Raw genomic sequence first — 16,542 nt, forward strand, 5'->3', positions numbered from 1 at the left:
CAGTGTTTTTATCTATTATCTATTATCTATCACAGGTGGGGTTGGGGAGGGGAAAGGCTGTTGTTTCTTTCTGTACTGCATTTTAAGATGGTTGAGAATTGAATATATATATATATATAGTTGTCTAAATTAGACTGTTTAAAATTTTATAGTTCAAAATAAAATCCATTTCTCCTTCTACCTTTAACGCTGCTCTTTGCACACATCACAGTTTTTCAATAAGAAGAAGCAGATACTGTATTTTTCAAGCGACTATACTCGCAAAAGCTATAATCTTCTCATGTACATGCTCAATTCCATTTGAAGGCCAAGGCCACAAATACAAACTGCTCTGACTACAAAGAAAGAAACAGCAGAGATGAAAGAGTGGGCAGTTAGTTCTGAGCCATATTGAGTCAATTCGCTGACATTTCTTGACCTCTGTGGAAAATTCCAGTTATTAGCTTCCCCCCACAGGAAACATAATTATGTCAAGGTGTTCTAATTTGTGGGCTTCACCCTTAATCTCAAAGAACAGCATTTATCATAGAATAAATTTAAATCTAATTAATGTCAACTGCAGCTTTTGGTTGCCTACGGCAACTCCTCTTTCAGATGACTGCTAATCCACCCACTTTTCAATGATCTGCCTATGCTGAATTGCCATTATTTAAGATATCCAGGTGAAGGTAACTACTAGGAGATGGATCTAGCATGCTTCTTCAAGCTGCCTAGTTCTTTAGTCCAGTGGTCTTCAAATATCTGTGCTCAGAGAGGCTCAAAAAGAATTTTGAAAAACTATGTATCCCTTAACAGATTTAAGTCCATTTCTAAGACTATAATCTGTTTTCATCAGCTTAAATAGCTACAAAATAGGTCATCTTCAAATCTTTTAGAATTGTGAGATTTTAAGACAAAATGATTACTCTTAATGATGAGACCAGTGGAATATAAATACCATATTGAGTTGTTACCAGGTACCATCATCCACACACACACGAAATGCATGAACAAGCTCTTCTTTAACTGTATCTCTCCCCTTTATCCTTGAACTTGCACTTCTATTTCATTTTCTTACAGAACATTATATGAAATATTTTTATAGCGGAAGTCTTTAGTGATTACTCTAGCATATGTCTCCAAAGAACTGTTTGTCCATAAATTGTAAATAAATTAAAACTGGTATTTAATTGGTTTTATGTAGCCAAGCATTTAAAAAACCTCTGAGGTTATTTTGACTACCAGTGTACAACTGATAATAACATACATTATATAGTTTGATAACTCATTAAACCAGAGGTAAAATTTTACTGGAACTGCATTTTTTGAACAGATGAATGGAGCTTTAAAATATATTAGTTTATTCATCCTTATGATATTGCTAGGATGAGACAGGATTCAACAGTCTCTTCTGACTCATCTTTATAGATATAAATGCTAAGAAATCTTGTTAATATATTTTCATTGCAATCTCCCCGGAAATACGATATGATGAAATTATTCTTAGTTTTTTCAGGTATGATAAATATCCTATGATTACATACATATTTTAAAAACCCTTATTTTTTAGAGATATATATTGGAATATCTGTAGATTAAAAATGTCTGGGGGGTGAGGGTGGGAAGGCTAGAAGAGAGACAAATGAGGGAAAAGATGTGAATGGAATAAGACCGGTCAAGAGCTGATCACTATAGCTAGATGACAGGTGCATTATATACAAATTTACTGTTCCATTCTCTTCACCTTTGCATGTTGAAAATTTTCCATAATAAAAGTAAAAAGAAAAATTTAGAGCTGCTGATTTAGCTCATTCAATTTATGGAAAATGTCTGCCATATGATCCAATTCGCAAAGGTAATCCTCACTGTCAAACCAATCTCCAAGTGAAAGTTATTTTCTGTCAGAGTATGACCTCATTTTTTCAATTCAAATTGAATATTAATATGTGTTTCAACGAACAGTATAAAAACTGTAAAGTACGGAATATATATTGCAGGACAGATTACTAAAAGCAGTCAAGATTAAAATAATGAAATTCCAATAAAATTGATTTATCTATTTTTATAAAATAGGTTATAAAAACAAGGTAGTAAAGCAACATGCTGTTTATCATTGGTGAACTTCTAGCAATGCAATGTAATACAGCTAAAATAATTTATAATGTAAAAAATACTATAAAAGACATTATAGTCCTTCAGTAAATGTGCATAAATATTGGACTCTGGGATCTGGTTTTTGATGTATTTAGGTAAAAATTGAGTATAAAAAGGAGAAATGATACCATTTCTTTCTTATTTCTTTAGATATAACAAATTTTTCTGAAGACTTTAATATACAGGGAAGGCACATAGTGCAAAAAATTATTTGGCTTAGGAGCCAGCATGTAAACTTATTTTCTATTAATAGAATGAAAATAGTAAATATTTCATAAGAAAAAATAAGATGCTTGATTTTTAAATGGAATTATCTCGGTATGATTTGATAAAACAGGTTTCAGCTACATTACAGAAAAATGCATACGAAATAGGAAAGAAAGGAGGTAGACGCTTCATCCATGGGTCTGGCAGGCCTACAGAACATTCCAGTCACACTTGCAACAAAACCACAGGGGCATGAAATGTCGTCCCTCGCGTTAATGATGCGGCCTAGGGAGAGAGTGAAGGACAGCCCGCTTCGTGGAATGCAGTGTTTCTTATGGACGCTCCTGGCTTTGTTCTCCCGGGGCCCCTCTCGACAGTAACAGAGTCTCTGACAACAGTCAGGGGACAGAAGAGGCAGAGTCACGGAGATAAAATCTCCGCACACGCCGCGCCAGCGCCTCGGGAGTCGGGCAGCTCAGCGTGGCCCCGGCGGGCCTGGTCCTGCGGACGAGGGGAACGGCCGGGAAGGCTGTCCTTCAGCAGAGCTGCGCTTGGCCCCGGGCTGCTTGCCCGCTGGGAGAGGCAGCATCAGTGATCTTCGGGAAGGGGCAGGACCCCGGCTCTCGCGTGCCAGGAGGCTGCAGGGCGCACAGGTGTGTTCGCGGGCGTCAGCTTCAGGGCGCGGAGGGCGCCTCTGCCCGAGGGCCCTGCGCGCGTCCCCCTCCAGCCAGCGGGCACTGCCCTGCAGCGTCCCCGAGACGGCCTCGCCACGCCGGCAGGTGGGGTCCTCGGGCCCGCTCGTCCTCTGCTGTCCTCTGCCCCGCGGGGTGCGGCGGCTGGTTGCGGGCCCGGGGGGAGCCCCATGGTACGCTGTCCCCTGGGCTGAAGGTCCACACTAGCCGGGGGACACCGCCAGAGGCCTGCGGCTGCGCGGACGCGAAGGCAGAACCGGCACAGAACCGGGAGCCCCGTGGACCCCGAGGCGTCTGCCGTGGGGACGCGCTGCGACTGAGGCCAGCGCCCTTTGGGACGGCTCGCTTAGGATGCTCTCTTGTCCCGCGTCCCCAGCCGACGCGGACACCTGCGCGGGCCGGCGGCCTCTCCCGACCACGGGCGCACGGGAGCTGGGGGCGGCCCGGGGCTCTCGCCCCGGCTCCGCTCACCCCGGGCCTCCGCCCAGGCGCGGAGGGGTGCGCTGGGCCCGGCACGCCTTAGGGGCTCTCGGAAGGAATGCTTCACGTTCCACAGGGAAAAAGGGGGTTTCTTTCCGCTATGTCCTTGTCCTGAAGGCTGAGCGACAGTGACAGCGCCCCTAAGAGGAGCGCCCGGCGCGCTGGCTCAGCGGGCGGGAGAGACGCGCCCCCGCGGCCGAACCCGCACCGCCACGCAGGGCGGACCCGGCTGAACCCGGCCGGACCGGACCTCTAGGTTGTTAAAAGTCAAGTTCGTGGGGGCGTTGTTGACAGCGTGGGTATCTTTAAAAAATTGCAACAGGAACCTAACGAAAGATGACTTAACCTGTATATTCGGAAATTATAAACTGTTCTGATGCATTTTACTCTAAACTGAAATGGTAACATAGTCTAATCTTACTCGAAGTCGGGTTTGCACTGCTTGCTTGATTTTCTTTTTCCAATTTTTTTCATTGTGCTAAAATATATATAACAAAACATTTACCATCTTAACCGTTTTTAAGTGTATAGTGCAGGGGTATTCTAGCATGTTTTAAAATGGGCTTTTTCAACACAAATCCAAATAGTAATGAGATAAAACAAAATGATTTCTCCTCAAAGAAAACTATGATATATGCTAAGAGAAATATGCTGAATCGAGACACTTAAATATTGATATTCATGATAAAATGCTACTATCGAATTTCTTTGCACAGAAACTATAAAACTGTGCTTTTTCTCAAGAAGATATCTTTCTGAATGATTACTTCAAAGAATACACATAAAAATTATAAGATTTAACTAAAAGCAAAGTGAATAAATTTTGAGAATTCTTAAATCATTCACTTAGAAACAAACAAAAGTTCATTTATATACAACACTGCCAACCAGAACCTAAAACAAGGCTGTATGATAAATCACCAGGGACTCATAAGTCATTTAATTGACTATCCAAAAGCTTCTGGGGGGGCTCCAGGAAATAAAAATATGGATGCTTAAGTAACAATACCACTTGAAATAACCACAGCATATACAATTCTAAGTAATTTATTCTAACTTTTCACTATTTCTGTGGCTTAATTTTGAAAAAAAAAAATTAGGTGAAAAACAATGGGAGAATAAAATGTTTTCCAATAACAAAATTTCTTTAGGAAAAAATAAAAGTTAAAAAACGGATGCAGTGTTTCTATGGAAATACCACTAAAAAACTTATTTCTCAAGTTCTAATACATTCTTTTAAACAATAGTGTTCAAAGTATAAATGGTGTATGAGGGGAGTTGGGGAGGGGGCTGCTCAGGGAATTCTAAGAAAATCTGAATCATCTCAAAGCCACCGATTTTGGTTAAGATTATGAATACTAATGCTGATACAAAGTTAAAAGCTGCCTTGAGGATTTTTGGTTTCTTTTGTGTTATAACCTCAGCATAATTTTCATATTCTTTCTGAATCATAGAGTTAAGTGACACAATATCAAATTATTATTCCATTAAGATAAATATCTGCAATATTTTCTGAAATGCATCAGTAAACAAACAAAATCAGCAATAAAAATGAAGGGTGCTTTAATAAATCAGTTGTTGGTTACGATGTGAGGAGAGATGAAAGGTTACTTGGAAAAATAGGGATTTATTTCTCTGGATTGAGAGCAGCTAACTATAAATAAAAAATAGGGGATTTTTTTTTTTTTTTTGATAATAGAGGAAAAAAATCCACCCACATAACAGTTAAAAATGGCTGCTTTCGACACCATTAACATTCCATTCAGAGCTTTCGGGCCATCACTTCTGGAGTAAACAGAGTACGGTGAGGTATTTCCTGTCACACACCTACAGTAGCATCCCCTGGTATACAGCGTGGACCTGACCCAGAGTGGTCTGACCTCAGCACAGGAGTCACAGAAAATGTGAACCGACGAAAATTACATTTGGCTTTGATGAAATTTACAGGTACAGGTTACTTCAGTACTAAAAACAATACTCTGAAAGCTTAAGCAGCATCAGCTTCCAATACCCTTTTACAGGAAACGCCCATCAACGGTGACTTCACGGCCTGCAAGAACAGGTCTAACCCTTAATAGCGAGGTGCTACTTCTAAGGAACATGCCACGTTATTACTTTACTTCAAGCCATTATAAACTGGGGTTGAGGCGCAAACTGAAGTCTACCTTTGACCATCTAACACACTGCAATTATCTCTTGCTCCGCGGGAGATCTGGCACCCTTCCTGTCCCTGTCGGTACCCCACTGTACCACTTACGAGGGAGTCTTCTGCCTGTGACCACTGCCTGCTGCGACTGACCGCTGCGCCGCCACTGCAGCCAAACGGCCACGCCAGCCTAAGCCGTGGGCGAGCACCTATCTCCATGCCTGCGCTGGCCCAGAGACAGCCAGGGGCTTCCCAGCACAGTCCCATGGGGCACTTAGCGCTCTGAGGCCGGGTAGATTTCTCGCGAGGTAAGATGGGGTGACCAAACGGAGGCCGGGTGAGCAGTCCAACACGTCAATGCTGCTGGCTTTTCCCCTTCTGCGCCTACGCACGTCTGTGACGTATGACACTGACATGACTAAGCACGTTTTTGTCTTAGTAATACATCGATGCTTGCTCTCGTGGGGGCACACTCAGCTTTCCGGGGTCTGAATCATGACATTGCCGGCTACAGTCACCCTAACAAGGCTTCTGCCAACTTATATATCTCCATTAACTTGGCATCAGGACAAGTCTTGGATAAAAACTTGTTACCATACTGTTAGCTACTATTGTTTAAACTGTTACTGAAGTTTAAATAAAAAATATCATAAAATACCAGAGTATTACTCCAGTATGCCGAAGTATACCAGAGTATAATGCATAAAAAAGTGACCATGTCTTTAGACAGAGTAAGTTGTAAAAGCTAGTTTTGCAAGCGTCATCAGAGGAAAAAAATCTAATACAGAATTCAGAACAAGTAAATAAACTACAACACTATCACATGATATTCTAAATAGGTTTCTTATAGATTAAGTAGAAAACCCACAAAGATATTAGAAATTTTACTTTTTGAGTTATCAACAATAGCTGTTTCAAAAGTTACAATTTCTAAAGGTCAAACTGTATCATATGAAAGATATTCATGTATTTCTCTGACTAAAATGGAGGTTACCAGGAAACAAACCAGGCCGGAAGTCAGCATGACATTCTCAATCACAGGTCTGTCTCTGAGGATAAGGACAGGACCAGCTTCCCAAGGCAAAGGAGCCCAGCTTGCCCTGGGAGGAGTGGCCTGTACGTCCCACCCACCCCGACGTACACCCGGCTCCTCCTACACAAGGCAAAGCAGAGTCTCCAGCCACTTGGTCTCTAAGGCAGGGTTCTCTTCCAAATATTTTTTGAAGTTTGGGGAAAAACAGGTTTCTTACTCAGGATTCACAATAAGTCTTTCAAAAGTCACTATGAATAACATCAAAACACCCATATTCTTTATTGAACATCTTCAGAAAGAGAGAGGAAATATGGGTTTCTCCTCATAATACTTTAAATTTTGACAATTTACTCACTTGTGTGCCTATAAATCACATTTCAAAAACTAATCATAAAAATACACTACTTTTCCAAATCACAAGAGATAAATTCATTAGGTTTCCAAGTACCTGGGGAAGACAAACTGACAAAGATGCCTGTCTGCACTTGTTGGAAATTCAAAAAGGTAAATAAATGTGTTCTGTATTCTTGAACTAAATTTTTGCCTTATCAGATACAAAAGAAATTAACCAAGTTGCAGGCATCGTGAAAAGTGTCTTGCTATCATGAATTCTTGTTAGGAGGCCACTTCTATTCTAAGTCTAGAGGAATTAAAATGGAGGAGGTCTTTGAATTGCAAGATTCCAGGTGGTTTATATCTTAAGAATGAAGGGCGTGCCTGAATAGAATAGCGAGAGTCCTAGCACACATGCTGGTCAAGGATGAAGCATACGGAAAAGTTTCCGGAGCTTAGAGAAGGAATGTTTACATTTACAGGCAATTAGCAATTGCTCAGGAACAAATAAAAGAAAAAAAGATCAAAGCTTATCATCAAGTCTGGGAGCCGACACAGCTAAGGTGGCGAATCCAATCAAGACTGTGCTATTCATCCTATTTAAATTAGTTTTTCCATTCTAAAAACACCTAATAAACCAATATTTAAACGAGGACCTGTAAAGTCTGCAACTCTAATCTCCAGAGGGATAAAGAGATTCTGGCCCTCCACAGAAAGCAGCTGCAGATCCAAACTGTTTGGGGAAGCTTGTAAGTTGACCAAATGCCTGTTCAAAACCCTTTTAAGAACATGGATTTGCAATGAGTTGGGTTCTTCCCCAGTGGTTGAAGCGATCAGTTCACATAGACACAGTCCCTGCAGCAGAGACAGCAGAATAATTACATGGTTCCGATCATGTTTACTCACCCTCCTAATAGTATCTGTGGCTGGCTGGATTCATTTGTGATACCGAATACATCAGGAATTAAATCGCCATTGAAGCTGAAAAGAAAACATTACAAACATTAAGCAGCTCTTTTATTAAACTCTCTAACTTAGCTTTAGAAGAAAAATAACCCTGGGGAGGTGTGGCAGGCATTACAATGCTCATCAGTATCTGTTGTCAATGAAACGTCAGCAGAAGTGACATGGGTCATTTCTGGGCTCAAGCGTTTAAGTTTTGTAAGGGGGCCCTCCAGCCCTCTTTAAGCTTGCCATGGCAAAGACAAGAACACGTGTTTCAGATGATTCAGCTCCCCAGAGGATGAGGCCTCTGACAGCCTGACCCACAGAGGGACGATGTGGGGCACAGCCCGCAGCTGACCCACACGGACATGTAGCGTGAGCAAGAAATAAACTTTGGTTGTCAAACTCTGGGGTTGTCGGCAACCTCTGCATGATCTAGCCTGTCCCTGAGTGATAAGGAGACATCACTCATTTCAGAATCAGGTTGCAACTTGTTTAGTTAGGTGGACTTAGGAGAAATAACCCACAGAAGCAATCCCTAGCTGGTATAAAAATTCAAAGTGGCCATTGAATGTCACAACAATGAAAAAACATACAACTGTGAAAGAAATCAAGCTAAGTGACTTTAAGATTAATCCATGGATTGACAGTTTAGACTTCCAATGGCCACTGACCTATTCATATTATGACGGATTTTAATAATTGCAGGAGAGGCAGCTTTGGCCGAGAATGTGGTCATACATTCATTGCTTTAGTCTCCAAAATGATCTCTATCATATAATCAAAAATCCTGAACTCTGGATTAAATTTATCCTGCTACGAGTCTATTTTGAGGAAACAAATGAACATTAAGTGCTATAAAAATGGCCCAAAGTTTCTCCTTAATATAGAATCTACATAACTGAAGGAAACCTTGGACCCTTGATATCTGCCAATTAAGCACTAATAGTTTGATCCAAAAACAATTAAGTTATCTGAATTCTTTGAGTAATGACATGGCTAGCATCGACACAGATCCATAACAGACACATTCAAAGCTACTGAACAAAAACAAATCACAAATCCCTCCCTCTTTCCAAAATACTGAATTTCATTTTTTTCTTTCATCCATCGTGGCAAATAAATATCATATAATCTGGAGTACAGGCTCCTATCAGCTTGAAAGGGAGAGTGAATTTAGTGTCAATACTACTAAGCAAAGTGGTTTCTTACGTGAAAAGTTTCATTTTACGTTCGTAAGTTTAAGATCAGTCAAAGGGAAGCGAGCAGATACTTACTCCATAATTAGTGGTTCATCCTGAAAAGTCCTATTGAGCATGGTCATATTGTTAGGATCTGTGAAGAAAGGAAATCTATAAGTTATCAGGTATTTTATATTACTTTTGATATGTACACTTAGGGAAAAATATGCTTTTAATCTTAGATTAATCTCTAATTAATTCCAACTATTACCATTAACGAGACACTACGAATCCAACTTAAATGGACGTGAAGTTTGTGAAGACAAATTATTGGGAGAATTCATTCTCCAGTAAAGACCAGCACTACATAACTTCCGTTTGAGGCTTCGATGTTAAAACCACTAAGGTGAGTCTTCCTTATATACAATTTGGCACCAGACACTTGACGATTAAGGTTTCAGGGCAGAGAAGCCAATATACGTGAAATTACTGGACTTATTTGCACACAAGCAGAAGCTCCTTCTTCAGATGCTCATTGAGCAAGTATTCCCAAATGTCACAGAAAACACAGCTACACCCCCACTCCGTCCCCACCCTGAAATCTGGCCCCTAAGACAAGGTTGTCCTTTTAGGTATAAGCCACTGGCTTTTCAGATAAGCCTTGGGGGTTCGTGGGTGGATGTGGTAGACCGAGACTCAATCTCTACTCCACCCTTGTGCTTCCTGTACTGGGGAGACTATGAATCAAAAATAGCCTTCTCAAATATCCTTCCACCTGAGATTCTGAATGAAACACAGTGTTGCCGATCAGACAGACACACTGCGTTTCGGAAGGCGGGCCTGTGAGGAAGCTGAGCTTCTGCCCCATCTGTCTCAGTGTCTGATCGCTGAATCTGTGGTGAGAAGCAGGGTGCAGGGCACCCAGTTTGCTGGAGAGAATCACAGCAGGTGCAGTGGCATTCTGGCTGTGGTTGTGCAACGGGGCCACTTCCTGATAGTAACAAGGCAGTAGCTTCCTGGAAGGCTTTGGGAATTGTTCCAGAAAGTTCCACCTAGAGTCTGTTCTTCAGCTCTCCCAATAATTTGGCAAGCCATCGAAACCCTTTAATAAACCTCGCTCTTCCTTAAGCGAGCCGCAGTGAATTGTTCTCTGGAATTGACCCCAGACCGGTTCTGGGTTGAAAATGAAAAATCAGAAAATGGACTTTCAGCAAAGCTTTTATAGACCGTTACAGACACTCAAGGACTGCATTTCTGAAATGAATCCAGAACAATACTTTTTTGCAGTCACATCAGAATACAGGCATATTTTTCTATTAACATCCAGTGATAAATATGAAAAAGTCCTAAAAAATATTCACCTAATGTTTGATTTTGTCCCCAGAAGATAACAGCTCCTAACTCGCCGCTGGCATGATTTTGGGGAAGGTAGGTCAGAAGAACATCCATTTGTGAATCCCCATCATAATCCCCAGGGACTACACTTGTGATCAATGCACTGTGATTCCTAAAAGAAACAAGCATTTTAAGATACCCAGTTGAGTTAATAACAGACAAAGACACCTTTATATTTGCACCACACGAAAATATTTTCAATGCAGAATTTAAAATTTCACAAAATCTTATCAGCCTTCATGTATGTGGGCCTCTTTGGTCTACAGAAGAATTCGGGATGAATGCACAGTAGTCTTAAGAAACAAGACAAATCTGAAATTTATGAAGAGAAAGCTCAGTTTTATGCTCAAGCATCGGCCGATGTCGCCCTTTTACTTGGTTCTCTTGTCAAGGACGCCAAGACATTTGGACGGTGTTTTTAACAAATGGATGTTAAAGCAGCAACGAGTATCACTTCCCAGAAATAGACTGTTAATGTTAACGTTAAAGCAGCAACGAGTATCACTGTCGTTTTACCAGTTAAGAGAGATTATTTATAAGATATTTAATTTTGGATTTTAATGCAGGTTTCAAACACACAGTGAAAAAAAATAATCATTTTATTTCTGAAAGCTATTCAAGATTCACAGTGGACAATAAGTTCCTTTTACTAAAGCTGGCAATACGCTATCCAAATATATCTACCTAATTTTTTATTTTTAAAAATAATTCTAAAATTATTTCTATTAACCTTCAAAACTTAAAACATTCTCAAGTCTTGTCATAATGTATTTGAGTGACCCAACCAAAAAATATGTCTTAAATTCAATTTATACATAATCCTACTTGAAGCAAATAGCAAGAAAGCAAGTTTGCAAATAGATTATGGGTCATTATTTTCTAAATAGCAACAAGGACCTAAATACACACACACACACACACACACACACACACACACACACAGGTTTTATTTAAAGTGAAAAAGGAGACAATAATGAAAAGGTGTAAAGAAAAATATAATTACAGCTTTATTATAATGCATCTACTTATTCTGTCCCAGATATTACGCCAAGTGCTTAATGGCTATTATCTGATAATTTAATCTTCATTACCTGAAATAGCTATTATTCTTATTGAACAGTTTAAGACACTGATGATTAGAGGGATTGGGTTGCTTCTGGTGTTAAACAGCTAAATAGAATAGCTGGAATTCAAATCGTTGCGTTGGCACCTAAAACTGATTCTCATGACAATAAAATATTCTTGGTAATGCCAGTTTCCTCAAAGAATCCAATAATACTTCAACTTTTTCATGAAAAAGACCTGTCTTTAAAAATGATGATACAGCAACCACACGTTGAACCTAAGGCGTACACCTCTGTACGTGTTTGTATGTGAATCTGCAGGACTGCACATGCTCGGCAGTAATACTTGTTCATTAGTAGGAAAAAGTACCCTGAAATTGATAGGAATACATCACAACGAATTAGATGGAAATTTAGACACAGAGATCACGAATGGACATAGCATATGGAGGGATGCTAATTGATTTAGCCAGCCAGGAAACTCTTAAGTGCCTGGAGAAAAAGGCTCCAAAAGTAAAGCTTTTTGCCCTGAAGAAACCCTGAGAGGCTCAGAATTTGGAGTCATCAGAAATAGTGGAAGACAAGAGTGAGGCACAAGGCTGCAGACGGGTTTACTGCAAGTCTGTACTGTGAGTGACAGTCCGTTTACCTTCTCGCTGAGCAAGGCGAAAACCGAGCAGTCTATTTCTGGGAAGTTTCAGGCAGCGGAGATTTAAGTTACAGCAGAATTTAGGTAAGGTTTGGGCCTTAAGTTAAAGACAGGGAGTTAGCGGACAGTCTATAAGAGGACGAGTTTGACACCTTGCCCCGAGCTCTACCCTAGTCCCTGGATGCCAGCCAGCCAGGAATGGAGCTCAAGGCAAGAGCTCATGCGAAGAGGTTCCAAATGAGCTCTTCGGTGCCTTACTCTCAGGTAGAAACAGACACCTCGCCTTCTGAAGAAACCATGAATGTACAGAGAACCTAAACAAACAGCGATAAGGAATCGGAAGAAACAGAAAACAGAGGGGAAAGAGAACTTCAAAATTATACTGGAAGACATAAGAGAAGTATGTCCATCAGCACAAACAAAAATAACAGCATGCTAAGACTAGAGAACAACGAGAAAGAAAAAAAACCCAAAAACTTGGAGTTAAAAAAATATGACAGCTAACATAAGAAATTCAGTAGAAGGATTAAGATAAAATTGAGAACCCCCCCCCGGAAGGGAAAATAAAACAAAATGACAAAGACACAGACACAGTAAAGGAATGCAAGATGGACCCAGGGAGTCCAATAACCAACTGACCAGAATTCCTGAAAGAGGAAACGAAAAAATTATCAAAGAAATAACGTAAGAACATTTCAAAAAGCCCCCAGCTTGAAGGGCCCGACTAATGCCAGCGTGGGAAGTGGACAACCGTCTACACCGAGGCACGTCATCCTGAACTTCACAGCAAAAGGGATGAAGAAGGGACCTTGATAGCTTCCGAAATTAAAAATAAAACAAGTCACATTTGAAGGATGAGGAGCAAGAATACCACTGGGTGTTAAAACAGCAACGATGAAGCTAGCAGACGACGGGCTAACCCAAGAACTGAGAGTGAGTAGAAAAGTCGTTGGACCTGGCAGGGCACGAAACACGCCTTTCTCAGGAATTTCCTGAAGGATGATGCACTCCAGTGAAGCAAACGAAGGCGCTAAGAGACAGGGACCCAGCAAAGAATAGCAAAGGGCAGGTCCCCGAACAGAAACTGCAGGAGGCCCAGGGAATGACTCAGGGCGGGTGGGGGGCAGGGGACTCAACGGGGAAAACAAAAATGCACAACAGGTATACGGCAGGTGCGAGGAAACACCTGCACAGGAATTAAGGAGATGGATGCACAGAAAACTATGCAATCTCCTTTTTACAAAGCAATCATTCAGTCCTGGAGGGAAAACCCTACAGACCGGAAATACTGCGGACCACCTGGACTGACGTACACAGCATCCGCGTGGTCAAAATGTGACGAGAATGCCTGATTTAACTAAAAATATGATGGAACGATATGGAAATGATGGCGATTTACTTAAAGATGGTAAATCCTTACCTACCCTAAGAAAAAATCCAAGAGATGAAGATAACTCAATTACAGTGAAAAACGTATTTTAAAATATGGAACTGAACACAAGAAGAAACAGTTCTAAGTTTTAAAAGCGATTGCATCTGACAGAGGAATGGGGGAATGGGGTGGGGGGAGGTGAAGGGTAGTTCCTTTTACTTTGAAAAATATTCTAAATAAATAAAAACAAGTTTCCAAATGTTAAAAGTAAGTCCTCACTTAACACCCTCGACAGATTCTCTGACTTTAAGCCAAACAACATGAAAAAGAACCAGTTTTGCCAGAGGCTGATCGATAGGAACTCGAGTTCAGTGCCTACGGCATTTCATCAACGTTACAGTGCAGATGCTGAATGAACCCGCTGCATACAAACCAACATTGCATTAGTGAGAAAAAATTGGGATTGTGTGTTTAACTTAGAGAAACTCAAGTCCTTTATTTCCCATAAATTTCCTTAACTTTCAATCTTCCAAGAAAAATCACTGAAGGCGGTTCACTTCTTGAACGTGATACTGACAACTACTGCTCCCTGCCCCCACCCCGCAAGCATGCTGACTCAGGAACATCTCTCAAGAGGGATAAGCTCCTGTTTCTCCATTTCTAACTTTTTGCTCGATGTTCTAACTCGAAGCCACTTTTTAAACATATATCTGAGTTGAAATGAAATATTGTAGAGTCTGAACACCCTGCCCATATGGGAACTTAAAAAAAATTTAAGTTTCCTAAGTAATCTTTGATCTTTCTACACACCAACTCATTCTGCACATGGTTAACAAGTAAATCCACTTAAGATACTGTTTTCATCACCTCTCCTTTAAACGAGAACCTGTAACGATCTCCCACTTCTCTTGGGGTCGAGGTCAAAGTCATCCTGATACTCGTGAAGGTCTTTCATCTGCCCCGGTCGCATCTTCCTCGTCCCTAACTCTCCCACGCGCGCCCTCGACTTCCATCAGGCAAATCTTTCTATCTCCTCTTCAGGACGGACTGTTTTTATTGCCATCGCTTTACACTGTGTCCCCAACTTGAAAGCCCTCACCTAAATTTTACTTCTCTTAAGGTCAAGCTCAAGTTCCATGACTTTCTAGAAGCTGCCACTTTAGCCTGCACTGATTCATCTCTTCCTCCTTGAACCAGAGTGTGATCAATCCTTGCTTCTTGTAGTTTCAAAACAACTGATGGGTGTCCCTGTGTTTTACGAAATGCCAGTCATATAAAAATATAATTATCTGCATATTTACGAAATTCATCTTGATTTGAATTCCTTCAAAGTCAACCTTAAACACTCACCACCTAACAGTTAATAAACAAAGAAAACATAAGAGGTCACTGACTGACCTTGACCCCAGTGCAAAGGACTCCCCTCCCTCCACCTCCCACAAAACGCAGTTGACCTGATAAGCCTGTGAGTGAGCTGCTCCCAAGGGCACACTCGGGATGAGGGACAGACAATTCTGAATGCATTCAAAAAAGCATATTAGACTGTGGAAGTGAAGAATGTTTATACAGCAAACCTGAATCCACCAAAACATATTTATTTATTTTTAAAGTAAATCATTTTTAAATTTTGGTACATTCACTATTTTTCCAAGCAAATTATTAGCTACTCAGACCTCATAACACAGCTGAGTAAAACTGACTTCAAAGACAATCCAACTAGCTCTTGCATACCCATCATTAAACTAATTACTGCTCTACAAGAAATAAATACATTTATACTTACTTCAAGGACACCTTTACTTTGGGTTTAAAATAGGGTGCGTTCTGGTCCGCCAAAAAGACGATTAAATCATTTCCTAAAAGAAGCGAATATGTGATATTAGAGTAACGTTTCCTGGCAAGACATCCAATCAGTGGTTACAAGAAATTTCTGGGCACTGTTGTCAACGAGAACACTTTCTTTCAGTCCAGTTCATCTGCCCTCTCAAGGCCAGTCGTACTGTCGGATGGAATGGGGATTCCTAACCATACATCACAAGTTCAATGTTCAAAGCAGCAGAGATACAGTTAGGATGAACATGGAAATTGTAGTTGGTCAAGACAAACTCAAGTCAGTAGCTTCCGTCAGGAGTCAGATCACTTGACTTAAACGAACTATATAAAGAACATTCTTCTAACAACTGTACTATATGTCAAGTCTGGCCTTCCCCAAACCTAACGACGCAGCCCTTTAGTGAGGCTGTTTAGTTCATCAGATGCATCGCCCCAAGGACACAGGGGCTCCTGTAGGTGTCTGACTAGTGACAAGGACATGCCTAAGTATTTAAGCAGAAAAAGCTAAAGCTTCCAAGCCCCTCCTCTTGTGGCTCCATCCCACAGGAAGAGGCATTCTCAGAACTCCATGAGTACTCACTGGAACAGACTTTTGAAACTGTTTAATCAAACATTAAGCCACTTTTAAAGTTAAAAGAAGAGTCTCTGTATCTAGTTTGGATGGAGTATGTAGAGGTTTAGCAGTATGCACTCTCTTTGTAACATACGGAGTCAAACATAGAGGAAAAATATCTAGGGTCTACCCCCGGCTCTGGGGTCCTGGCAAAGAGCCCCAAGAAATGTGGGCCACAATCCTGTCAGTCTAGTTCTGCATAAGCACTTCACTTCTTCCTTGGTGGCCTTGACCTTAAACAGTACCTGGTTCTGAGGGTACTCAAGAATGCTGAGACCCTTGAGTGCCCATTGTCAGCACCGAGGTTTACAAAAAAAGTTTGTTTAGTGATAGTGAAAGCAAGGGACTCCCCAAAACCTCAACTTGGCAAAGAAAGAAGAGATCTGGAAGACTAGGGCACTGGCCAAAGCCAGGAAGGGTCAGGGGCGCACGAAGCACTAAGCAGCTGGGGAGGGCGAAGAGTCTG

The 16,542-nt window shown here is 41.1% G+C and overlaps 1 protein-coding gene across 1 annotated transcript in view; it reads right to left on the minus strand.

Moving 5' to 3' along the window:
* The window catches only part of ITFG1 (integrin alpha FG-GAP repeat containing 1), a 123,444-nt gene extending 107,958 nt beyond the window's left edge, over positions 1 to 15,486 (minus strand). The window contains exons 1-4 of the mRNA XM_011373740.2: positions 15,414 to 15,486; positions 10,512 to 10,657; positions 9,247 to 9,304; positions 7,931 to 8,005 (exon numbers count right to left, since the gene is read on the minus strand). Of these exons, the coding sequence (XP_011372042.1) occupies positions 7,931 to 8,005; positions 9,247 to 9,304; positions 10,512 to 10,599 (221 nt within the window). The 5' untranslated portion in view covers positions 10,600 to 10,657; positions 15,414 to 15,486. The remainder of the gene's footprint in view (positions 1 to 7,930; positions 8,006 to 9,246; positions 9,305 to 10,511; positions 10,658 to 15,413) is intronic.
* Between the last annotated feature and the right edge of the window lie 1,056 nt (positions 15,487 to 16,542).

Source organism: Pteropus vampyrus, unplaced genomic scaffold, assembly GCF_000151845.1.
Source record: "Pteropus vampyrus isolate Shadow unplaced genomic scaffold, Pvam_2.0 Scaffold228, whole genome shotgun sequence".
Taxonomy (NCBI): domain Eukaryota; kingdom Metazoa; phylum Chordata; class Mammalia; order Chiroptera; family Pteropodidae; genus Pteropus; species Pteropus vampyrus.